The sequence below is a fragment of the Mustela putorius genome, unplaced genomic scaffold (genome assembly GCF_011764305.1).
Source record: "Mustela putorius furo isolate JIRA1106 unplaced genomic scaffold, ASM1176430v1.1 tig00537227_pilon_pilon_pilon, whole genome shotgun sequence".
Classification (NCBI taxonomy): Eukaryota; Metazoa; Chordata; class Mammalia; order Carnivora; family Mustelidae; genus Mustela; species Mustela putorius.
In genome coordinates, this window is record NW_025422368.1 from 13,713,474 (window position 1) to 13,740,151 (window position 26,678).

The window sequence follows — 26,678 nt, forward strand, 5'->3', positions numbered from 1 at the left end:
AATATGTAGTACTAAATAAGACATTTGTTGTTTTTTTTTTTTTTTCTTAGCTAAAAATAAATGCCTTACTATCTAACGATCAAATCAGATGTTCAGCTTACATGGCATCATGGCTTTTTTTTCCCTCCAACTGTGTTTTGGTCTTTGCAAAGGTATAGATAGTTGCCTTATGGTTGGTCCCGAGGGGAAAAAGGTGTAGGTAGAATCACACAACTCTGTTACTGCTAATACTAAAAGAACACAAGACACATCCTATTGATGGTAGTAAATTTTATTATTTGGAGGTATATAACATATAAATAGAAAGATAAATAAATTTTTAAAAATGTATAATTTGTAATAGTGTACTTATACTTCTTGATGTTAATTAAAAGTAAAAAATACATCATCCAAAATAGATGAAAATAGACACATAAGTAACATAGAACACGTGCAATATTCAAGGAGAAAAAAACTGCATTTTTCATTACTTCATTACTTCACATAAAGCATCATCCCAAGTTAATGACTAAATTGAATATTTCAGAGTATTAAAATTTAAAAATAGAGGTGAAAAATAAAGGAAATTATTTTTAAAAGGAAGAGACAGTCATGCATTCAGATACTTTTTCTGAGCACAAAGGCATGAAGAAAATGTTAAAGGGAGTTTAGGACAAAAGTGCCATAGGTTAGGTTTTAACCATGTAAGTGTAAATTATTTGCCTGCTGTTATTCTGTGAAGTTCTTGGAGTGGCAAATGAGTACTATTTTAAAAGGTCAGACTAGAGTTTAATGTTATGAACGTATTGGTTGGAATACTATATGCATAATAATTTCACTCAGTCATCCATTCAGGGAAGAGTCACATTGTTGAGCAAAACACTGTAATTTCCTTTGTCTCTTTTTTCCCTCTGATATATGCCTGGCCTCTAACGGGTTCTTAATAAGTATTTTGGTGAGTCCATAGATGAATTTATCACAATTGAACTTCAGATAGTTCTATAAACATACATGCTTCCACAATACAAGCTCCTTTCTTCCATTTGCCTTGACTAACAGGATAAAGAGATACGAGAACAAATGGAGAAGTGTTTGCTGATATCCTCAAAACCCTGGTGTGGCAATGTTACTTAGTAATGTGGAGGAGGCCTATCAATCTAGTAATGACTCCAAACAGCTCCTGGAAAATACCTGAGAGAAAAATACTATAGAAGGCAGAAGATAATAGAGTTGAAAATAGGCTTGACTTAAAATTCTGAGGCCCGATTCATCTTGGGCAAGTTTTTCAAGTGTATTAAGTTTCCATTTTCTTATCTGTAAAATGTGAGTAATAAAAATTGATCATATAGCGGTGCCTGGGTGGCTCAGTGGGTTAAAGCCTCTGCCTTCAGCTCAGATCATGATCCCAGAGTCCTGGGATTGAGCCCTGCATCGGGCTCTCTGCTCAGCGGGGAGCCTGCTTCCTCCTCCCTCTCTCTGCCTACTTTGGATCTCTGTCAAATAAATAAATTAAAATCTTAAAAAAAATAAAATGTTTTAAAAAATTGATCATATAGAATTGTTTTTTAGGATTGAAACAGTATCTCTAAAGAATGTAGTGGTAGAAAGCTTTCAGTAAACTTGAGCTACTGAAAGTATTATTGTTATTCTTGCAAGAGATTTCTGGGCATCTGAGCTATTGGCAGGAGTAATTATTAGTATTTGTTAATAATTGGGAGAGATCTGTTTGTCTGATTGTTCATTTACCACTTGTTCTGACTAAAAAATAAAGTGTTTTCTGATCAATTTGTTGAAGGTGAGGAAAAATTGGGAATGTGAAGTCCCTTCATTTGCACTAAGAAATCAGGATGTAGCAAAAACAGAGAAGTAGTACTAAACAGACAAACTTGCACAGCCTGGTAGTTCAACTCAGGGCCTGTCCTGTACTGTATCTCTAGGAGGATTTTGAAAGCAGTGTAGCTCATAATGCTTGTTCCATTTTTCTGTTCAAAATGGAGAAAAAAGTGTTATGGTAGAAAATGAAATAATGCAACTACTTGTTCCTCAGCACACACACAAAAAGGCATTATGAACTGGTCACCCTTGGTTATTCTTCATCAATGGGGAAAAGAAAAGCAATATGCATTCTGACTCTCAGAGTTTCTTATCCTTTCCTCGCTCCCTTTCTGCCTTTCTCTCTCTTTTTTTAAAAAAATTTTTATTTTTTATAAACATATATTTTTATCCCCAGGGGTACAGGTCTGTGAATCACCAGGTTTACACACTTCACAGCACTCACCAAAGCACATACCCTCCCCAATGTCCATAATCCCACCCCCTTCTCCCAAACCCCCTTTATCTTCTTTCTTGCTTGCTCTTTCTTTTTCTCTGCCTCCTCTTTCCCTCTTTTTCTCTTTTTTTCTGCCTCCTCTCTCCCTCTCTTTAAACTCCTACTGTGGTACAAACACTCCCAAGAAACCTATAAGAATTGAAGCCAGGAAAAATGTAAGCAAATAGACTGTTTCATCCAGCTTATTTCATTATTGCTCTATTAATATGTGTTTCCTTTTTCTTAGGTGGTCCTCAGACAGATAGCTAATGGTTCCTAAGAATGTTATTTATACCAAATTTTAATTATAATGAAACAGAGACATTGGTTAGATAAAAAAGGACCTTTGGAATTTGACATGAATTTTAAATGTCTGGATACATTTGATTAGAAGTTATTTTAGCCTTCCATTTTCTTTCATTCTTTTGTTTTTAATCACTAAAAATTGCAGGTGGGGGTATGGAGAAACAGAGGGATATTTCTCTGACTAGTGCTGACAAAAGTTTTCTTTTGATTTTTCTCACTACCATTGACATTGGCAAGGGTATGTGCTATGGTGAGTGCCGTGAAATGTGTAAGCCTGATGATTCACAGACCTGTATCCCTGGGGCAAATAATACATCCTATTTAATAAAAATAATTTTAAAAATGTAGGAAGCTGGAAAGAGAAGGAAATGAGGGAAAAAATGAGAAAGATTTAGGGGAGGAGAAACAAAGCTACTTAAAGCATACTTTCTGTTTTTGTTTTTTGTAAAGATAGTCTGACCAAATTCTCCTTTTCTAGAATAGTGCGAACTTCAGTGTTGATACTCTGCACCTCTTTTTCTTGTCACAATCATAGTGCTCTATCACTATCTTTCCAAGAGCTACGTTTCTATACTTCTCCCCATAGAGGCTGCCACTATACTCTTCCTTTGCTAGTTACATTACCCTCTCTCTTACTGTTCTTGTTTTTCATTTACTATGTTTTTTTCCCTCTGGCTTAAAATATCCTTCTCAGAGATTTGCTGGTTGAGAAAGCTCCATAAAATCTCACCTACAGGGCATAATTAGCGGTCTACCAAGGTCCTTGTTAGTGTTCTGTTTCTACATTGTAGGTTCTTCAAAGTCAGGCAGGAGTCTACAATTACTGAAATTTGTTTCTATCTTTTTTTTTTTTTTTTTTTTTTAGCCTACTGAAGGACTGTAGTTATAGCCAGAATGGTCCCCTATCATCTATGGTTCAATGCAGTGTCAGTCTGTAACATCTATATTCTTTCCCTAAATTTCTCTAGGTTCTCAATGGTTTAACTATGAAATTATTGATTGCAGGCAAATTCAATATATAATATAGATCACATACATTTAGAGCTCATGTAAGCCACTATCTGCACATTTACCAAAGGATGCTGAAATCTAGAAGGGCCATGGCCAGAATCACACGACTAGTCTATAACAGAGTGCAGAATGAATCAGAACAAGAGACTGGGTTTCCCAGCATAACCCACATGAAATGAGAAAGAGCCCATTTGAAAGTTAGATCTGGCTGCCTAATTGTGCCTGTCTACAAAAGACCTCCAAAGAACTACCTGAACACTGACAAGTTTACCCTGTTGTTTTCCTGGACTTGTCTGTAATTTTTAAACAAGTGTGAATTTCATAACAACACAAAATTTACATGACATAAAATGTTAGTGAATAAATTTTTAAAAATTTATTTATTTATTTATTTATTTGTCAGAGAAAGAAAGAGAGGGAGAGAGAAGCAGGCAGAGGGAAAAGGAGAAGCAGGCTCCCTGCTGAGCAGAGAGCCTAATGTAGCGCTTGATACCAGGACGTTGGGATCATGGCATGAGCTAAAGTCAGATTCTTAACTTACTGAACCATCCAGGTGCCCCAGTGAGTGAAAATTTCATATTGTATATATATTTTATTTATTTATTTATTTTATTATTATTTTTTTATTTTTTATAAACATATATTTTTATCCCCAGGGGTACAGGTCTGTGAATCACCAGGTTTACACACTTCACAGCACTCACCAAAGCACATACCCTCCCCAATGTCCATATTGTATATTTTAATAAAAATATTTTTCTTAGTCCTTATCATATTGAAGTAATTGCCAAATCTTTCATAATTCTTACCAATAACCTAATGATGTAGGTGCCGTTATTTTCCCTATTTCACAGAGGAGGAAACAGAGACATGGATAGATTAAATGACCATAGTCATCCAGCTAGCAAATGACAAAGCTAGGATGTAAACCCAACCAATTTGCTATGAGACCAATTTTTCAATAACTTCAGTACAATTATTTAAAATGGCATTATCAGAGTCAAATTAAAAAATGGTACTGAGCTTTCCTTTGGAGACCTTTCTTATTGGGAATCATAGGAATTCTTAGGCACAGTTGTATACTGTAGAAAAATGACAAAAATGGTAATACATTGGCCATAACTTTTAAAATCTTTGCTTGTTCTCTTAACTCGGATAAATGAAGATAAACACATCACCCAGCTATAAATTCATACTTAGTATATCCCCAATTTTTCTTGATCACCCTAAAGGCATTTGTTACTCTTTCCTGAATTTTGCCAGTGTCTTTAGGAAAAAATATCTACATATGAACAAAATACAGATGTGATTTCCACTCAGCTCTTATTCATATGTAAAGTAATCAGAGGAAAAAATGAGCAAGAACACAATTATTTACCATTTCTGTCATTTCTTCTTTAGGAATGAAGTAACATTCAATGAAAAAGAGGAAAAATAGCAAAAAAAATACTTTCAAAATGATTATTCTCACGCTATAGTTTGACCATATTTTCTCAGTCAGTAATTGACATTCTGATAAGTCAAATGGGATAGAAGATTTGAAAGCCTCCAGAATTAAACAGGAGGCATAACAGGCATGACAACAGCCCTGGCATCACTTGAGCCTATGCTAATACTTGGGCAGCACTAAATACAAATGTACTTTCTTCCTCTTAAACCCTGATTTCTAAACAATTGGACCCAAAAGCTCCTGGTCTTTTTGGGACTCCCTTCCACATGGCACATACATTTAATAGAAACCTTCACATTCCAGAGCAGCCGCAAGCATGAAAGATATCTAGTATTATTCTCTTTCCAGTAAGTAATTAAAGCAAACACCACATGCAAATATTCTGTGGTTCATTGTTTATTTTTAATAAAATAGCAAATTTTAATGAAGAGTTGGAATGTTAAGGAAACAAAAATTTTTCAGAACAAATTATCTCCTCTTTTAAAACAGAATAATCTTAAAATGGCATTACTGAAAGAACATCAGTTATATTAGGACAGGCAACTTCTTCTCTACTAGAATATGTCAGCTGAAGTCCCTTTATTGTTATATTTCTATTCTCAAAATTAGTTAAGACAATGGCTCTACCATAAGGTTATGTGGTTTTTGTCAATGTTTAAAGCTGTCCCAGGATGACGCTGAAAAGTAAATATCCCTACCATTTAATAGTATGGTAATTTTTTAACTTCTAACATTTATAAAAGTGAACTTAGATCCATTAGTAATGAGAATAAGGTGAAAAGAAGAGCAAGGAATTTGTAGACTCTCTACTTGTCATCAATGCAGTTATTTAAACAAGAATATTCTCCCTTTCCTGGCTCCAGGAAAGGCATACTTGTCATGTGATTTCCTTCCTAATTTTTAAATTATTTTCAAAACTATATTCTCGTCTGGTCTTGGTGGTATACTTTTAGTTATAAACTATGGAAGAAGATGCCCACAATAATGATTCATGCACATATTTCCAAGATAATATTTATAGGTCCATGAGAATCTAAAATTAATTTTAAATATCTTAGGAACATGGCAATTGATCTGGATCTCTAGTCTAAACTCTAAGACTGTTCCATCTGTGACAATGACTGAGATGAGAAAATTTTAAAAAATTAAAAAGATGGAAATTAAGCAACATCTTGAGCCAGAGACACTTATTCCTTTATGATGACTAATGAATTATTTTAAAAAGAACACTGCATGTGTATTTAAGAGTCATATCCATATCCCTCAAAGCTTTCCTGAGAGTTCTTCCAACAACAGATGGAGTTGCTTGAGTTACTAAATGAGAAGTTCATATAATACCCTATACCTAAATAGAAACCTGTTTAAGAGCAAAACTATTTCTGGTCAAACAACAAGAATTTTAAGCATATCTCTTTGCCCAAAGGGGGAAAATGAAAGTATTTTCAAACAATGACATTTAAGCAGTTCTAGAAAAAATTATATACACTTCTGTTTTATCCTTCACTTCTGCACAAGTGCTTCCAGTAAAAGTCTTCAACTTCCTGCCCAAATTAAAGATCCAAGAAGGCTGACAGTAGGAGTTAATAAAATTAAATATGCATGCATGTTGTTAATGGCTTGGTATCTTCATTTAAACCTTGCTCCAGAGATGACAATTTTCTCCACATGCTGTCCATTTTCACTTCCCAATCCTAGGAATTCTTCCAAAAACCCTACAGAGCCATGGACAGTCTTGAGTTGTTTATTGCTGCTTTTCATCCATTCTAATCAAAGAATATATATATGGCACCAGGATACAAAAGACTACTGGAGTAATGCCCCTTAGCATGTATCCTAATTAAGATGACTCCGTAGTGAATTTGACAATACTGTTCATTACCTGCTTGGCTAAATCACACAGTCCATTTAATGGCAATACTCCTGTATTATAATTCACCAGTTCTTCATAATTTTTTTCAGATAATGAGCTAATTTCTGAGATATATAATTTCAAAGAAAAACAGGACATGAAAACACAGAAATTTCACTTGGCCATTATAAGGTGCACTAGGTTAGTTCACTAGCCATTTTTCATATTAGAGAAGCTATATAATTATATTTTTAAATATCTTTCTGCTCAGAAGTATGTTTAGAAGTTTCAAAGGGGAAAATCCTCTAAGAACTAGATTGGAAGGGAAAGCTGCAGAGACTACAAGATTGAGTTAATTAGTAAAAATCTAGTATAATATGTTAAAAAAGGGAAAAAAAAGGCTTTCACACAAATGGTGAGTGTCAACGATCACCAGGTTGGAGGCAGGCTTGCACAGACGGGGAGAAAATGATCCACCATGTTTTTCTCTCCATCTTTTCTGTTTTTACCTGCAAGAGGAAAGACCAGGCTGAAGGGGCAGTGTGGATGCCCAGTTAGGGGCAGGAAGCCATGTATTTTGGGGATTTGCCATGAATCCTTGATGGGGAAGTTGAAATAAGAGCAAAGAAAAACAACTTCTCCTAGACACTGGAGATGGGAGTCCAAAAGAAAAAGGCTAAAGTGACAAGCTCTGGCCCAATCCAACCTCCCGTCCCCGGTAAGTGACTGCCTTTCTAAACAGCAGGAGCTCTATCTACCTGGATCCCTCCACCCCACCCATCTTAAACAAACAAACAAACACTAGACCACTTCTAATTTCATGCATATGGTGTAAGTCTACGTACTCAAACATATGCTTAAAGGCTTCTAACTAAGAAAAAAATACAGAGGGTAAATTTAGCAATGATTCCAAAAAAACTAATCAGTGTTTAGGAAAGGGATGTCACAGGAACTTGTGTTATGAGTAATATGGTATTTATTTATTTATTTTTGCATATATGTACAATAATAGCACAGGAGGAGGAAGTAAAGGAAGATACTTATAAAAAGTCTCCATGGTCATTGTGTGGATTCTAACTATCATTATTCTCTTTCATAAATGTGGAATCTGAAGCTTATGATGATGAACAGACTAGGTTAAGACCACAGCTTAATCAGTAGGTGAAGCGGCTTTTTTTTTTTTTTTTAAGATTTTGTTTATTTATTTGACAGAGAGAGACAGTGAGAGAAGGAACACAAGCAAGGGGCAGAAGGAGAGGGAGAAGTAAGCTCTCTGCTGAGCAGGAAGTTTGATTTGAAACTCGATCTCAGGACCCTGGGATCCTAAGAACTGAAAGCAGACACTTAACCAACTGAGCCACCTAGGTGTCCCTGAAGTGGCTTTCCAAGGTATGTTTGCTTAATGCCAAAAGTCATACCTTTTCTATTGCACCATATAGACCTTTTAATGACTGTGTATATTAACTATATTATTAGAGAAAATCATGGATGATATAATAACTACATTATTAGAGAAATCATAAGATGATCATCTGCCTCTTTCCCCTAACCGTAACTAAGGATAATTTGATTATTAGAGTTAAACCACTTTATAAACACTATTGTATCCCTGGTGATAGCTATTTAAATATAAAAAACAATATCTATGGAAACCTGCTTCTGCTGACTACTTATTGTGAGTTTTGTCATTAGGTCACCAAACTCGCCTGTCACTTTAAACACATGAGATTTCTAAGTTTTCAATGAGAAGTGAAATTAATAATTTTGGAATCATTCCATCCATGCCTACCCCTTCCACCTTTAAGTAGTTTCAGTAGTTTCTGCTATATTACCAGAGTTTGCTTATCTGAAACCTGATGTTTTAAGTCTGGGAAGAGGGTACAACTCACAGTTACACAGTGAGTCTCCCTAAACTGCTGCACCATGGAGTCTCATTTCCTTGATGTAGGCACCTTATCCATCAGCTTACACAAGAACATATCAGACCGTGGTCTTCCAAGTTGTTTAAAACCAACATCAGACAGATCTGACATACTCCTGTCATTAATAGTCCCTTGCTCCTGGAGAAGTTCTCAGAAATGTGTGGAGCTTCTCAAGCTCTGTTTGTTTACAGCCAGTCAGACCGTCAGGAGCCGAAGCTCAGACGTGTGGTCTTCAGTATGACAGACCCTCGATGAACATCTTGGCGTATCACCAGTTGCTTGCTACTGATAAATCTGTCCATGACTCCTGTTCTAAAATGAAGTGGATTCGAGATTGTCCCTGCAATATGTTAATTCTTGCCCACTTGCACTTTCCAACAAAGGACTTGGCACTCCCCCGCTACCCTGGGAAACACACATAAACCACAGCCAACTTCCTCACCTTCTCTTGTGTCCACAGAGTAACCATTACTAACTATGAGTACTGGGTAATGAGAAATTAAAATAGTGTTTCTCTTTTTAGGGGGAAAAACGCCTTGGGATTTACACCAGAATGTACATTGACTTGTGAGTGTATTGTGCAGTCAAACGTGATAATGGAAAGATGCTGTAGCAGAGGTAAGACAGAAGTCACTGCTGTGCTCCTGTAATGATATGTCCTAAGTCACCTTTAGATAGGACAGGGGGTTTCTGTCACTCAAGAACAGGGATCCCTTAGTCACCCTCAAGAGGAAGTGGGGAGGGTGCGAGCTATAGTACTGCTGGGTTTATAGGATATGGGGAGAATCTAGAGAGTCAGAGAACACTCTTCACATTTCTTCCTTCCTTTCTCTTTGAGTATGTCTTAATGAATCCCAGGGATGATGGTAGTGTAGAGGAGCTCTGTGACATGAATTCAAAAGCACTAAAGTCTCCTCCCTACAACTTCTTAAACTGATCATTGGGTTAGAGAGCAAAGCCTTTTTTTTTTTTTTTTTTTTTTTAGTTTCTTTTATTCTCATTTGTTTAAGTGTGAAATAAAACGCGGGACCCAATCAAACTCTCAAGGACAGGCCTGGTAAGGTTGGCTGGTGGCAGACAGATGTTGGTGACAGGAAGCCAGTCTGCAAAAGCACCGTCAAGAAAGAACTGGATGTTCCAGAATCTTGAAATGGCAGATTCCACGAAAATTATATGTAAGAATATTGTTCTGCTTAAATGGGATTTTACACCATTAAGTCTTTCCTTGGTCATGTTTTCAGCAATGAAGCTAAGGTGGTTTTGTCTTCTTTTGTTTGATAAAATGAACCCCAATGGGAAGATTTCAAAGTCTAGTTTCAAATACTTAAAAATTTTACTCTACTTTCTAACTTAGAATTATCATCAATGTATCACAGTAATTTGGGTGGGAAATTCAATTAATTTGATAAAACAAACTGAATGCCATCAGTGAAACAGATGTAAAATAAAAATTGTATAATCTGGTTTTTATATTTTGGGAATCAAACATTAAGTAGTAAGAAAAATAAGTAACATAATATATTTGGAGCACTAGTATCTGGCCGCATTCGGCTTTATAAGATGAGAGCTAAAGACGATTTCTCTTGCCCTGTTAAATTTACTTATGAAGTGGGATTACCAGTTCTTACACTGGTAATTGCCTCACAGCAATTTTGTTAAGATGACACGATAAAAATTATATGAAAGTCTTATAGGCACATACATTATAATGTAAAACATTTAAACATTTTGAATGAAATAATTTTAAAGCTAAAGAGCACATTTTAAAATTAAGCTTTAAAACCATGTATTATATTTTTTTGCTATTAAAATTATGCAATGTTGAGTAGCTAAAATACACACATTTTAAATTACTATAATTTCCCCTGTTATTAGGCCAGCTGGGCAAAAATATAAGAGCAAAATGTGCATTTGTGACTTTCTACAGAATATTTTTTTCCAATGAAGAAAGAGGTCTACTTTTTAATTTTTCCACATTGATTACTTTATCTCATTAAATATATCGAAATTAGTGTTTGGTTATCTTGTGCTCTAACAATGAGCTTGGATGTTACATCTGGAATCAGACTGCATGGATCAAGTCTTGTTCCTCTACTTAGTAGCTGTATGACCTTGGGCTAATAACTAGGCCTCACTTGGACTTAATTTTCTTATGTGTAAACTGGGGGTAATAATTATATCCATCTCTTAAAATGGTACTTGGTAAGTAATAAGCCTTTAATAAATATTATCTATCTTTATATGGTATAAAATATACAATATACGTTATATAATATGCATTTTATTATATATATCTGTAATATTTTATTATGTCCTCTATTATACATTGAATTATATAATTATGTATCTTTATTTTTTAATTTTATATTCATAATGCACATCTTTTCATAGCAGAAAGATTGGACTTGTAAACGTGTAATATTTTGCCAATATAAATTGAAATTACTTTTAAAATATGAACTAATTGCCATTTACTTATGCTCATAGAGACTTTTAGATAGCACTACCTGTACTGCTATTGTAATCAGATATAACAGGCATCACTGTTAGATGAATCTGGCATTACTGGTAAATATACCAGATGTAGAAAACCTATAGTATAGCACTGCAGTGGAGTGTCTAAAAGCCTACCATGGCTATTAAGTTCTGAAAAGACTCCTCCGTTCTCTCCAGGAATCAGTGAGGAGCAGCAAATTGGCTGCTTATTTTTTAAGGGAGCCATGGATACAGACAGAATGCATAGAAAAGGTAAAGTTCCAGTTTACCCAAAGCCGACCAGTTTGATTATGAGATAAGGAGAGGCAGGAGCAATTAATTGAAGAAGAGGAGAAGAAATATTCCAAGGAAACTTCTCTCCCTGTACTCCAGTGAGGAAAGAGAAAAAATAATCTAAATTTACATTAATGTATGATTTATCGTGTTTATCATCTACCAGTTTGTTATCCTCACAGTCGTAAGTTTTGAATTTATAAAACAAACTGTTAAACTAGATCATTTTCAGGACCCATCTCAAAGCTTAAGATAGGCGACTTATTCTGAATGAATTACATACTTTGCTGATCTATTTGAAAATTACCTTGAGTTTACATCCATTTACATTGAACTTACATTGAGAAATACAATTTCAAATCATTGGTGTACTTTATAACTTCACTAGTAATTGGAAAAGTTGTTATTTTTACTAAAGCTTTAAAAAATAGAAGTACTAATGAGTTCTAACTTTGAAATAATCAAGCTACTTTTTAAATTCTGTATTTGTTAAAAACAGATACACATTCCAGCCGATTATTTCAGCATTAGCATGCCTGTAACAGTTACAGAGAACTGTCCCCAGCAGCTTTTTTAATGTGTTGATCTCAATGGAAAGGAAAAGGCTCACTTTCTGGGTAGGATTCACTATTAATAGCTGTATCCCTGTGGGTTAGTGCCAAGTGGGGTTGGGATGCCCCAGGATGGCGCCCAGTCAGTCATTGTTCCAGCCAGTGTGGGCAGCAAGGGCCATTTTCCTGTCTCAGTCCTGCGAGGGCTGATGAGATGGAATCTTTAGTCTGTCTCTGTGGCAAACTTTCTTGGACCATGCTAGCGGAAAGTAGAGGCAATTATCCAAGTATCTGAGGTAAATGTGTGTTTTTCTGACCCAAATACTTGAAAAACTACCTCAACTATTCTTTTTGGTTTGACTATGATGATCTGGACACATCTTTCTGCCTATATAAATGTATCTCTTTTCTGGATCTCTTCACATAAGTCCATGAAATTTGGGGAGGGGTGGTAAGGTGTGTGTGTATTGGTATGCCTGTCTAACTTGGTACGTATACTAGAGGAAGTTTTTTTTGTCTGTTCTTCCTAATTTTATGACTAAATTGATTAATTTCAAAGTTTTCTTGAATTCATTCTGACATATCATGTCTTAATAATTTTGAATATAAATCCACAGTTGTGTATTTAATAACAATTTGAATTTTGGACTTTTTAAACACAATGGGAATATCTATGCCAGATACCATGGAACTCTAAATTGCAATTTAACATTAGAAGTTCCACAAATTTTAACACGATGACAGACTTTCTTTCCTTTTGCTTTCACTAATACTCAAGTTCTCTGAGTTAGCCATACAAGTCAAACTCTAAATTATCCAGGAATTAGTAATTTAATCTCTTTTTAGTAACTGTTTATGGCTTTATCTTTTTCCACAATGTTTTAAAACTGTAACTACTTTCCTGGTTCCATACAAATTTTAGGATTGTTTGTTCCAGCACTTTGAAAACACCAAGAATTGGGGTAAATTTGAGGGGGAGATGAATCATGAGAGACTGTGGACTCTGAGAAAGAAACTGAGGGTTTGGAGGGGACAGAGGTGGGGGGATGGGTGATCCTGGTGTGGGGTATTAAGGAGGACACATAATTGCATAGAGTACTGGGTCTGGTGCATAAACAATGACTCTTGGAACACAGAAAAATAAAATAAAAATTTAAAAATAAATAAATAAATAAACCTGTAACTACTATTAGCATGTGCTAGACAGTGGAAAGGGAAAGAGAGACGAGCAGAAGCTGCAAGCAGTAAGTTTTACTACTTAGTTCCAGCAATTCTAGAATGGACTTAATAATCTTTCTGGTACTATATATGAAATTAACTACAGAAAGTTTAAGTGTATTAAAGTGTTAGCTATAGAAGTTTTAGAAATTAACTATCAACTTTATTTATTCATATTTTCTGGGAGAAGCCTAATACAGTGAGAAAACTGGACAGAGTTTCCAAGATGATTATCACTAAGTACATGGGTAATACAGAGCAAGTCACTCTGACTCCAACTTTACAAAACGAAGAGTAGGAATTATCTAGATAACTTCTTGGGGTTAATTCTATATTTAAAATTGTATATTCAAACTTGAACATAAATGCAGAGATTTCGTATAGCTATTGTGAAGAAGTTAGGAGGACACAAGACGCAATTAATGCATGACTTGACAATAATAGGACCAATGAAACCTTTTTATCTTAAAATGCTAATCAATTCCACATTTTAAAAAGATAGAGTATAATTAACCTGGAACAATGATTTCTGAATGGATGCATCAGAACCAATTTTGTCTGGACAGCAGAGAGACGTATGCTCTGGTGGGAGTAATAAATACATTTCCTGTAGAAAAGACCACTAGCCAACCATTGATGATTTAAAATATAGCAATATTTTCAGACTAAAAAGTATATTGACAGTTTGCATCAGATTATTTCTTTGACTGTGTTAAGTTACTCAACACAGGCTTTAAAACTGGGTTAGTCATCAACCAAAATGATCTCTTTAAGAAATAGAGTCTGGTAGCCATGTCATTAGGCCAAGTAAGAAAAACTTCAGTGGATTACATCAAAGAAAGATGGCATCTAACTGACATCCATTTCCATTCTGCAACTGTATTTTGGCTTTAGAAATAAAGTGCAAAGCTTCTCTCTCTCTCTCTCTCTCTCTCTCTCTCACACACACACAAACACACACACTACTCATCTAAATAAAAATCTACATAAAACAATATGAATATAACCTTCTGATAGAAACAGTTCAAACTTGATTTGTGATACAATGATTTGTACAGCTTTTGTGTTACCTGTTCTAATTTCAGCTACTCTCTTTCCAAAATGTTTCCAAGTTTCATGTAGCATTTGTTAGGGTTTGAAAATCAGACCAAAAACAATTTTCAGATAGTGAAACTCTTTTTTCTTTTTTTTTTAAATTTCAGATTTATAAAAAGAAATTTTGTTTAATATGACATATAATATAAAAAAGGGGGAGGAAGCATCTGAAATGTCTAGTTTTGATTGCATTTTCTATTTTGGCAATTTTCGTGGCAAACATTCTGTTCAGCTGGGTGTGTTAGGAAGGGTCTTCCCAACAGCTGGTAGCAATGCCAAGAATATTTATAATGCAGCAGAAATACCACAGAAAGTGGTAAAACATGGATGTCAAAGCCTAATTTCTTGCTTTTGTGACCTAATTTTATGGTCCATTTTTGAATGTTGTCCAAAAGGGTACTCATGAAAGAGAATTTAGGTTTGGCAAGCTGCAGAAATATTCCCACAAGTGCTGCCGAATAAATCCTGGAAAACCTTTCCCTCTAAAGGACACTCTTCTAGATGAAGAGCTTAAGTTCTCCAGAAATGTCTTTTGTTAAAGAACATTCGTACAAGGCTCTTCATGTATGCCAAAGCTTGCTTGATGAAGCAACATTAAATATGTTTTTATGGGACCTAAGACATAAAACGTTTATTATAACAGTAACAAAAAGGACACTTATATCAATTCTCTTAGTTCGGATTGTTTTTAAGAAGCCTAAAAACAGGGCGCCTGGGTGGCTCAGTGGGTTAAGCCTCTGCTTTCGGCTCAGGTCATGATCTCAGGGTCCTGGGATGGAGCCCTTCATGGGGCCCTCTGCTCAGCAGGGAGCCTGCTTCCCTTCCTCTCTCTCTGCCTACTTGTGATCTTTCTGTCAAATGAATAAATAACATCTTTTATTAAGAAAAAAAGAAGCCTAAAAACATTTGAAGTTTAATAACTGGTTCTTTTTTTGGAATTAGAATAGTTTTAAATTATAAAGTTTTTTTTAGATACGAGGCAATTTACCGTTGTTTGAGTTCTAAATCTTTTTGGCCATATTATACACACATCTATTTTAAAAGGTTAATTCTGAAGTTACCTCCTTTACTAATAAACAATATTATTTTTAATTGAGTTTATATAAATGCTCTCTTGGTAGAAAAAAACAATCTTACCCTAAAACCTTCTGTAAGCAACTTTAAATATCCTAATACCAAGAATGGCATTATAATCTCTTGTAAGGTTATCTTAATTTTTATATTAGTGCTCTAGTTGGGGAATGTTTCATTGTATTATGTTTTTGTTTTTTCTTACTGTTGCTACATAGTCAGATTGAGTCGTTCTATGACAAACTGTAGAGGTTTTGAAGCTTAATTATCTTACTTTGTGGGACTCAAGCTTTAAGTTCACCTGTGCTAAAATGATGATGAAGGGGAGGGAAAAACTCATGGACTTAGCACTTCTCCCCAACTGGGCTGTTTCCCATTCCCATAACACTCATGGGCTTTATATCAGAGCTCCTTTCTGTGGCTTCTGGCAAAACATATAATATCAATTTTTTAATTGTCTGCTGATTGACTTCTATTTGGTTTTGTAGGACATTGGAGGAAAAGAGGATCTTACCATCTTATGAAACACATTTCTAAAGTAATTTATCTCCAAAATACATTTAATAACTAAAACAATATCACTTGCAAACTATTTTCCATGGATTCCCTATAATGATAATTCCAAACAACTGTTAGAGACCACTTTATTGCAGTCATCTTGGGGCCTTATTAAAAACAAAGATTGGCCAAACCAAACCAGGCTTGAACATTTTGTTATTTTGGAATGTCATATTAATTTGATGGCCTCCATAATCATACTAGAAAAAATATATTTAGTATTTATTTAAAGGAAAGATAGAAATGCATAGGAAAAAAGAGTGAAGATGGGTTCTGGGGAAAAAAGCAGGACACACACGCTGCCCTCTGCTGCCTTCAGTAATTCAGCTCTGGTCCCAAAGCTACAAGCTCCACTTGGTTTTTTCCAGGTCTGGATATTAACTGAACCCACTGCCTTAGAAGCTAGTTTGTGGCCATCACTTGCTCAAACATTATCTCTGGCTGTGCCTTACTCCGCTTCTTCTTTAATTATACTATTCTCGAAAAAAAGAGCCTGTAAATACTTAAAAAATATATTTTTAGTGTATTATATGTTCAGTGATTTTTTAAAAAACTTTCTGTTTTGAGATAACTGTAGATTCACATGCAACTGTGAAAAATAATGCAGGAAGATCATGTATCTCCCTGGCTCATCCCTCACCATAACATTGTATCACTGAAGTACAACAGTACAACCAGAAAATTTACTTGCTATAATCCATCAACCTTTTTCAGATTTCACTAGTTTTACATGCCTTTGTTTGTGTCTGAATGTTTGTTTAGTCTGTGCAACTTTTAGTTTCATCCATCACAGTCAGAGAATAATTTCATCATAAGGAGCCCTGTGGTATCCTTTCATGGTCACATTTTCTTCCCTTCCTCTGCCCTCTCTAACCCACAACAACTATTAATCTATTTCCCTTATCTATAATTTTGTCATTTCAAGACTGCTATGCAAATGGAATCATACAGTATCTAACCTTTCAGACTGGCTTTTTTATTTTTTCACTCAGCCTAATTTCCTAGAAATACGTCTAAGTTGTATCAACAGATCATTTATCCTTTATTGCTCAGTTGTATTCCATGGTACTGATGTACCACAGTTGAACCATTCACTTATTGAAGGGCATGTGTTTTTTTCCAGGTTTTGGTTATTATGAATATAACTGCTATGAACATTTGGATACATATTTTTATGTGAACAGATATTCTTACATCTCTGAGATAAATGCCCAAGGCTTTTATCATATTACTGGGTTGTATGATAAGCACAGGATTAAAAACTGCCACATTCACTTCCAGAGTAGCTGTCTCATTTTACATTTTCATCAGTAGTGTGTGAGTGACTCACTTTCTCCAAATCACTACTTTTTTTTAAATTTTAGTAATTCTGATAGGTATATAATACTATATCATTGTGGTTTTAAATGGTACTTTTCCCTAAGGCCTAGTGATGTTGAACATCATTTATATGTTTATTTCACGTTTGTATATCTTTGTCATTGAAATTTCTGCTCATGTCTTCTATCATTTGTCATATTGGATTGTTTTATTGTTTTGGGAATTCTTTATGTATTCTATACATAAATCTCTTGTTGAACGTGAGGTTTGCAAATACTTCCTTCCATTCTGCAGTCTGTCTCTTCATCATCTTTGCAGAGATTCACAAAGCAAAGTTTTTAATTTTGATGAGGTCCAGTTTATCATTTTTTCATCTTATACATTATGCTTATGGTACCAAGTTTATAAACTCTTATCCTTCTGTCTCCAACTCCAGAGGTAACCACTCTTCTATATTTTATGATTATCATTTTCACACATTACCTTTAACCATATAAAATATACACACGTGCATATACAAACATATACAGAGACATATGTCTAACTTGTTATTTTACTAGAAGTCTGAAGTAAAAGTAACTGCCAACTTGATCAGAAGGCAAATTATAATTCTCATCAGCCTTCAAATTCAGACCACAGCATATCCCGAAGTCTGGTTTGGCTCAGTTTAGCTTAGGTTTACCCACATGTTTACTAGTTTCTTTGTTCACCATGCTTTCTGACATCTCAGAACTTAATTCTAGGATTATTTTCTCTCTTCCTGAATTTTACCCACTAGACATTCCTTTATACATAACAGTTTCTTGAGGGACAAACCCTGCTACCATTTGTCCAAATATAACTTTATTTTTCCCCATTATGGATCATAATTTGCCTGGATAAACACTTTCGGATAGACAGGTGCTTTTCCTTTAGCATACTGAAGACATTGTTCCATGGCTGTAGTAGTATCTACAGCTATATAACAAAGTAGACCAAAACCCAGTGGCTTAAAACAATAAAAATTATCTCACAGTTTTTGTGGAGTAAGAATTCTTGAATGGCTTAGCTGGAGAGTTCTTGATTTTGGCCAAAGCTACAGTCACATGAAATCTGCTCTCTAGGTGGCTTACTTGAATGACTGGGAAACTGACGCTGGTTATCAGAAGGTTGTTTTATCTCCTCATGTAGGCTTCTCTACAAAACTGCTGAAATGTCCTCATGACATGACAGCTAGCTTCCTCCAGACTGAAAGTTCCAAGAACCAAGGGAGCAAAAGTGATGTGACTTATAACAGTATTCAGCAGTATTACTTCTGTTGGCACATACAGCAACTCCCAGTGTAAAAAAGGGATTATTCAAGGGTTAGTATACCAGAAAGTAAGATGAGAGGGGGCCATTGTGAAATCTGGCTCTCCCAGTTACTTTTAGACTTTTTTTTTTTAAACTTTGTGATTCTTTATTGCTAATGATGAGTAGTCTGTGGTCAGTGTATTGCTGTGCCTTTGCAAAAAAAATAGTTTTCCCTTTGCTCTCTAAATAGCCAGCCTTCAAACTAGTCCCTTCAGGATTCCAACAAATTTAGATAAACTTCTATTGGTTTTTAATGTTCTACAGATTTATTTTCATTAATTGTTGTGTTTCATTGTGATTTTTAAAAATTGGATGGCATATTTTCACTAATTTTCCAAAATTTATAGTCATTATCTTTTTGAAAACTTTTTCCTCTCCTACTTTATCTAATATTTATTCTGGTAATCTGATTTGACAAATACTGTTTTTTCTCATTAGATCCTTAATATAATACTCTCAGGGAACAAAACAAAAATCCTTGCTTACATAGAGCTTACGTTTTGACCAAAACAGAAAATTGTCCATTTTGACAGTTTCTCACACTTTTAGTATCTTTGTTAAATTAACTGTAGTATGTCTTGAAATTAATCAATTAGATTGGCTTTGCAAAACCAAATCCTTCCTAGCCATATACCATTTATTTATCCACATTGACATTTAGCATGAAGAGTTTTATACCTTGCCATTTATCTTTAAGAGCTATCGATGAGATAGTTTTACAAGTTGTAGGCTTTTAATGGGGCTTAGTGGCACTTTTCATCTACCTGTATATATATATATATATTTTAATATCCTGCTATACTGTAAGGACTTAAAATGTTATACTATATTTCTACTGAGTACACTTGCCAGGTGACATTGCTTTAAAATATTGTTATATATTTATATTTTTAAAATATTTTTCCTGGAAGTAAAAAGCTTAAAGAAGACACTTAATATTTCCATACAATTCCTCCAATAGTTTCTTTTATTGGTTTTACTTCTGTAAAAAAAAATATGCATTATGATGACTGGTAATTACCTACGTATGTGTGGGTAATACCAATGATGTTCTTTGACTGTATTTGTCTAACTTCCTCTTCCCTCTGAATACTGGGAATTTACCACATTGTAATTACATGAAAACACTGCTGTACAAGCATTGTAACATAACCCCTATTGCCTGTTTTTGTTTTGTTTTGTTTTTAGAGAGGAAGAGGACAGGGGTTTGGGGGGAGGGAGAGAAAGAATCTTAAGCAGACTCCACACCCAGTGCAGAGTCCAACAAGAGGGATTCTATTTCACAACCCCAAGATCATGACCCCAGCTGAAATCAAGGGTTGGGCACTTAACTGACTGAGCCACCCAGGCATCCTAAACATAACTCCTATTGTAACATTAATGTGAAATTTTAAAATATGCAAACAATTTTAATTTAATATATGCATAGGCTATTTCAGAAAATGGCTTAACAGCTAGTAGTCTAATTAGCCAAAAACAGTGAACTAATCCCTTTCTCTGATGACTCTTGAATATAACAGATTCCCAGATCATAAAATACTTTTAATGAAAATATAGAACTTAAATTAACTTTCATCAGTTTAGCATAAGGGATATATGGAATGAATGTCTAGTTCACTTGGAGAAAGAAACTTCAGCTGGACCTTTTATTGCCCTGCTGGAGAATATGTTCAGCTAGAATAAAGGGCTTTTTAGCATTTCCTCAGATGGACGCTTGAGGACTCCATATTACCACTGCTCTAGAGGCAACTGCAGGAGATATATGAGGTTGGATGAAATTATATTGATCCAGAGGGGTATGAAGATGACCAACAGATATCATCTCATTTACTAATTATTTAACTGTGCAAAAACTGGCTGAAAAACTGTGCAATAAATAAAAGCCAGTAAATATTTCTAGTAGATGAAATGTGAAAAAACAAAAATTTTTACATGAAAAAAAGAACAAAATAAAAATTTTAACAGGACACGAAGTGATAGAGCTCTGAAACTACAGAATAGAATTCTTCAGCTCATTTAGGGATTCATAAAAAATGCATATGTGAATTTCAAAATCTAGTAGGGAAGGTAACTCATATCACAGATTGCTATAAAACACATTAAAGAAAGTATTAACTGTTAATAACGTTTTGAAGAAAGGGACACCTATTTGGGACCTCAGGAAAGCACTCATGAATTTGGCAATACTGGAGCCTAGCCTTGAAGGATGACTAAAGATCTGGGCGACAAACAATGATGATAGGACCTGGAAGTAATGCTGTGATTCAAGGAACAGAGATGGAAACCTCAGGATGTCTTTGTGGACTGGCTGGGCAGTGAAGTTGGTTACATGGAATGGTAAAAGATTAAATTTAGACAGGATGAAGTTGATACATGGAGCTTTTCGCTACTTAACTAAAAGGAGTGCTCTTTACTCTGTAGGCAGTGAGTGAAGAGCCAATGAATGATGTTTGGAGCTGGCCACATAGCTATAGAATACAGGTCAGTATCAAGGGGACTATACTTCCAATAAGGGGGTATTATAGCTTGACCTCAATTATATGTAAGAAAAAAAGCCTGAGCCTAAAATCCAGCAACAAATAGAAACACGATACATGTATACATTTTTTTATTCTAAAATGATAGCGATAAATATGTAACACTTCAAGTTACAGTAAATAGCATCAGTATGTTTGTTCCATGCCAAAAAAATAAAAAATAAAAAAATAAAAAGTACAAAAAGAAACAACACTATCCTCAGCACATGAAAAGTATTAGCAGACACTGAGAACTTCTGGTAAATACTAAGTTTAAAAGCACAAACATTTAGTAGGAGGTATGTGGTATAAGTTTCTAGAAGATATGTAGTTAGTAAAACAAACAAAATCAGCGTTGTTTACTACTTGTCTGGCATAAAATCATTCTTGGGCAGGGAGGAGGAGCTGTTCTCAAGGACCAAGACACTAAATATATAAGAATTCATACCAGAGTTACCAGAAAATTATACAATAGTTAGGCAAATCAAATACCTCTGGTTTCATAATTTTAAAATGTTGAAACTCTTACCTCGAACAACAAGGTCAGCTGAAGCTGAAGAATTGTCCACAATTGTCTGAGCAGTACACGTGTATCTACCAGCATGCTTCAGCTGGGCGTTTCGGATAAGCAGTTCCCCATTGGAATCCAGCTGTTAGCAAAAAGAGCAGTCATTCACATCACTACAATCTTTATCAATTATATGGTATTTAGGATACAAGAGGTAAATTTTTCCCCTAACAAAATGAGCACCATTAATAGGCATCTCCTTTAGACATGTTAATTCTGTCCTGACTTGGGTTACTTCAAGTCTGTCTTTAGTATCTCAAGCAAAAAGTAAAGTGAGTGACTTAATTAAGAACCGTTTCAGCCCAAGTATCTTTAACATTCTATTATTTCTATTGTCAGAGGGTCATACAGAGATATACTAAGGTATAAAACTATCTCATCGATAGCTCTTAAAGATAAATGGCAAGGTATAAAACTCTTCATGCTAAATGTCAATGAGGATAAATAAATGGTATATGGCTAGGAAGGATTTGGTTTTGCAAAGCCAATCTAATTGATTAATTTCAAGACATACTACAGTTAATTAAACAATGATACCAGAAGTGTGAGAAACTGTCAAAATGGACAATTTTCTGTTTTGGTCAAAACGTAAGCTCCATGTAAGCAAGGATTTTTGTTTTGTTCCCTGCTCTATTCCCAGTGTTTGTTCAATATATGTATTTTTGAAGAAGGCTTGAGGGACTCTTGTTTGGGAGAGATAATGTACCATCTCAATGCAATTTCTAAAAATAACTAATATTTATTGAATGCCTACTCTGAACCAGGCTCTGGGCTATGCAAGTGTGTGTGTGAGTGTGTGTATGTGTTTGTGTGTGTGTATAATCTCATTCTCTTCTGACAACAGTCCTATAAGATAGGTCCTATTCTGTCCATTTTATTAAAGATAAAAGTGAGACTTAGAATAGCCAAATGATTGAACTAAGCTCATTGAGCTCATTTGTGGGAGCATCAAAGTCCATGCTCATTACCTCCAAACTATTCATCTAGAGAAAAACTTGGAAAATTTATTTATTTATTTATTGAAGAACCTGAGAATGAGTGGCAGGGGAAAAGGAGAGGGAGAGAGAATCTCCAGCAGACTCCCCACTGATCATGGAGCCTGAGGCAAAGCTCAATCCAGTGACCCTCAAGATCACAACCTGAGCCAAAATCAAGAGTAGATGCTTAACACAACCACTCAGGCATCCCTGGAAAACTCAATTTTTAAGCAAACATTTTGTTTTCTTGACAACTAAATACACTGATTTACTATTTTAATCACATATATCCAGCTATATTAAAAGATGAAAAATTAATGGTTTGGTTAATATTTTACATAATAGATGAAGATATTGTTTATGTAATATAATAGATTTATACATTTTTAAAATTTTGATTTTTTTAATAACTGCATGTGGAATGAATGCTCTGCTTTACCATAGGTTTTGCCAGTGACCCCTTCCTATATTAAATTTCCTGCTGGTTTTGCAAAGTGTTCAGGTTTGCCGTATTTTTTTAATTAATGTGGTTAAGAATATAGGCATACCTTGAAGATACTGTGGGTTCAGTTACTGATCACCACATAGAGCAAGTCAAATAATTTGTTTTAATTTCCCAGGGCATATAGAAGTTATGTTTGCACCACTATTATAGTCTGCAATGACATTACACTATATTAAAGTGTTTAATGGCATTATGCCTAAAAAAGCAATGCACAGGGCCTCCTGGGTAGTGCAGTCAGTTGAGCATCTGACTCTTGGTTTTGGCTGAGGTCATGATCTCAGGGTCATGAGATTGAGACCCACATGGGCCTTCCCCTCAGCTTGGAGTCTGCTTTGGATTCTCTCTCCCTCTGCCTCTCCCACTCATGTGCTCACTCTCTCTCTTTCAAATAAAAAAAAATAAAGCTTTTTTAAAAAAAAAAAGCAATGTACATACCTCAATTTAAAAATACTTTATTGCTAAAATATGTTAACCATCATATGAGCTTTTAGCAAGTCAGAATTGTTTGCTGGTGGAGGACCTTGCCTTGGTGTTGATGGCTATTGGAGATGCATATGGTGGTTGTTGAAGGCTGAGGTATCTGTGGCAGTTTCTTAAAATAAGACAACAATGAAGCTTGCCCCATTCATTGACTCTTCTTTTCATGAAAGACTTCTCTGTAGCATGTGAGGCTGTTTGACAGCATTTTACCCACAACTGAACTTTCAAAATTGGAGTCAATCCTCACAAACCCTGCTGCTGCTTTATCTACTGAGTGGATGTAATATTCTAAATCTTTTGTTGTCACTTCAACAGTCTTCACAGCATCTTCTCCAAGAGCAGATTCCATCTTGAGAAACAACTTTCTTTGCTCATCCATAGGAAGCAACTCTTGATGTGTTCACATTTCATCATGAGATAGCAGCAATCCAAACACATCTTCAGATTCCACTTTCAATTCTATTTCTCCTATTATTTTCACTACATTTGCAGTTATTTCCTCTGCTGCAATCTAAACCCCTCACAGTCATCCATGAAGGTTGGAATCAAATTCTTTTAAATTCCTGTTCATGTTGATATTTTGGACTCCTCTCAGGAATCACGAATGTTCTTCATGGCATCTAAAACTGGGAATACTTCCCAGAAATTTTTCAATGTTCCTTGCCCAAATCCATTGGAGGAATCAGTATCTATGGCAGCTATAACCTTATGAAATATAATTCTTAAATAATAGGACTTGAGGTGAAAACACTAATTTGAAAAGAAATATTTATCCCCATGTTTATCACAGCTTTCTTTACCGTAGCCACAATATGACAGCAATGCAAGTGTCCATCAACAGACAAATGGATAAGGAACATGTGATACACATATTATACACACACAATGAAAAATTAGTCATAAAAATGAAGGAAATATTGCTATTTACTACAGCTTGGATATATTATTTGAGGTGAAATAAGTCACATGGAGAAAGACAAATACCATATAAATTACTGATATATAAAATCTAAACAACAAAATGAATGAAAAAATTCAACAAAGAAACAGATTCTTAAATACAGAGACCAATCTGGTGGTTGTCAGAGAGGAGGTTGGAGGGGGGTGGGCAAAATAGAAAAGGGATTTAGAGATACAAATTCCCAGTTACAAAATAAATAAGTCATGGAGATGAAAACTACTGCATAGAGAATACAGACAATAATATTGTAATAATGTTGTATGGTGACAGGTGGTGACTACATTCACTGTGGTGAACATTGAGTAATGTATAGAATGTGTTGAGTTCCTATGTTGTACACCTGAAACTAATATAACATTGTATGTCAGTTGTATTCCAATAATAAATTTAAAACAATAATAAGGCTTGAAAGTTGAAATTCCTCTTTGATCCATGGGCTAGAGAATGGATGTTTTGTTAGCAGGCATGAAAACAACCTTACTCTTGTTGTACATCTCCATCAGAGCCTTTAGCGGCCAGGTGCATTGTCAACGGACAGCAGTATTTTGAAAGAAATCACTTTTCTTCTGAGCAATAGGTCTCAACAGTGGGCTTAAAATATTTAACAACATTGAATACTTTAAGATGTCTTCAACAGACGTACTGTCATCCAGGCTTTGCTGTTCCATTTATAGAGCACTGGCAGAGTAGATTTTGCATAACTCTTAACAGCCCTGGGATTTTCAGAATGGTAAATGAGCATTGGTTTCAACTTAAATTCACCAGCTGCATTAACCCCAAACAAGAAAGCCAGACAGTCCTTTGAAGTTGTGGAGCCCTGTGTGTGTGTGTGTGTGTGTGTGTGTGTGTGTGAAGACTTAAATAGCTTTAAAAGTCCTAGATAATATCTTCTAATAAAAGATTGGTTTGTCTACTTTGAAAAATCTGTTGTTTCATGTGGCCACCTTCATTAATTATCTTAGCTAGATCTTTTGGGTAACTTGCTACAGCTTCTCCATCAACATTTGCTACTTCGCCTTGCGCTGTTATGCTATGGCTATGACTTCTTCCCTTAGACCTCATGGATCAACCTCTGCAAGCTTCACACTTTTCTTCTGCAGCCTCCTCACACTCTAAGGCTTCATGGAATTGAATAGAGTCAGGGCCTTCCTCTGGATTAGGCTCTGGCTGAAGGGGATGTTGTGGCTGGTTTGATCTTCTATCCAGACCACGAAAACTTTCTCCATACCAGCAATAAGGCTGTTTTGCTTTCTTATTATTCTTATGTTCACTGGAGTAGCATTTTAATTTCCTTCAAGAATTTTTCCTTTGTATTCATAACTTGGCTAACTGTTCAGTTTAAGAGTCCGAGCTTCAGGCCTATCTTGGCTTTCCACATGCCTTCCTTTCTAAGCATAATTATTTCTAGCATTTGATTTAAAATGAGAGATGTGAAACTCTTTCTTATACTGGAACACTCTGAGGCCATCATAAGGTTATTGGCCTGATTTCAATATTGTATTTCAGGGAATAGGGAGGGCCAAGGAGAGAAAGAAAGTCAGCAGAGCCAGTCAGTGGAGCAGTGAGAACCCACACAGCATTTATTAGGTTTGCTGTTTCATGTGGGTACAGTTCTTGGCACCCAAGAGCAATGACAATAGTAACATTAAAGATCACAGATCTAACAAATATAATAATAATGAAAATTTAAAATATTATGGGAATTACCAAAATATGATCCAGAGACACCAAACGAGTAAATGCTGTTGGAAAAACGGTGCTAATATACTTGCTCAACAATGGGTTGCTAGAAACCTTCAATTTGTAAAAACACATTATCTGCAAAGAGCCATAAAGTGAAATGCAGTAAAACAAGGTATGCCTGTAATTGCTAGTTATAATCTGAGCAGACAGATCCAGTTGGTTGTAATAGAATGCTACCATCTCCATATA

General features: G+C 35.1%; 1 protein-coding gene across 4 annotated transcripts in view; it reads right to left on the bottom strand.

Moving 5' to 3' along the window:
* The window catches only part of CNTN1 (contactin 1), a 357,489-nt gene that overhangs the window by 79,931 nt on the left and 250,880 nt on the right, over positions 1–26,678 (bottom strand). For 3 of the 4 annotated variants that reach the window (XM_004765541.3, XM_004765542.3, XM_045072974.1), the window contains one exon: positions 21,785–21,905. In XM_004765541.3, coding sequence (XP_004765598.1) covers positions 21,785–21,905 — 121 coding nt within the window. Of the gene's footprint in view, positions 1–4,338; positions 7,413–21,784; positions 21,906–26,678 lie in introns of those variants that run through there. The other variant, XM_004765543.3, reaches the window with a different exon arrangement.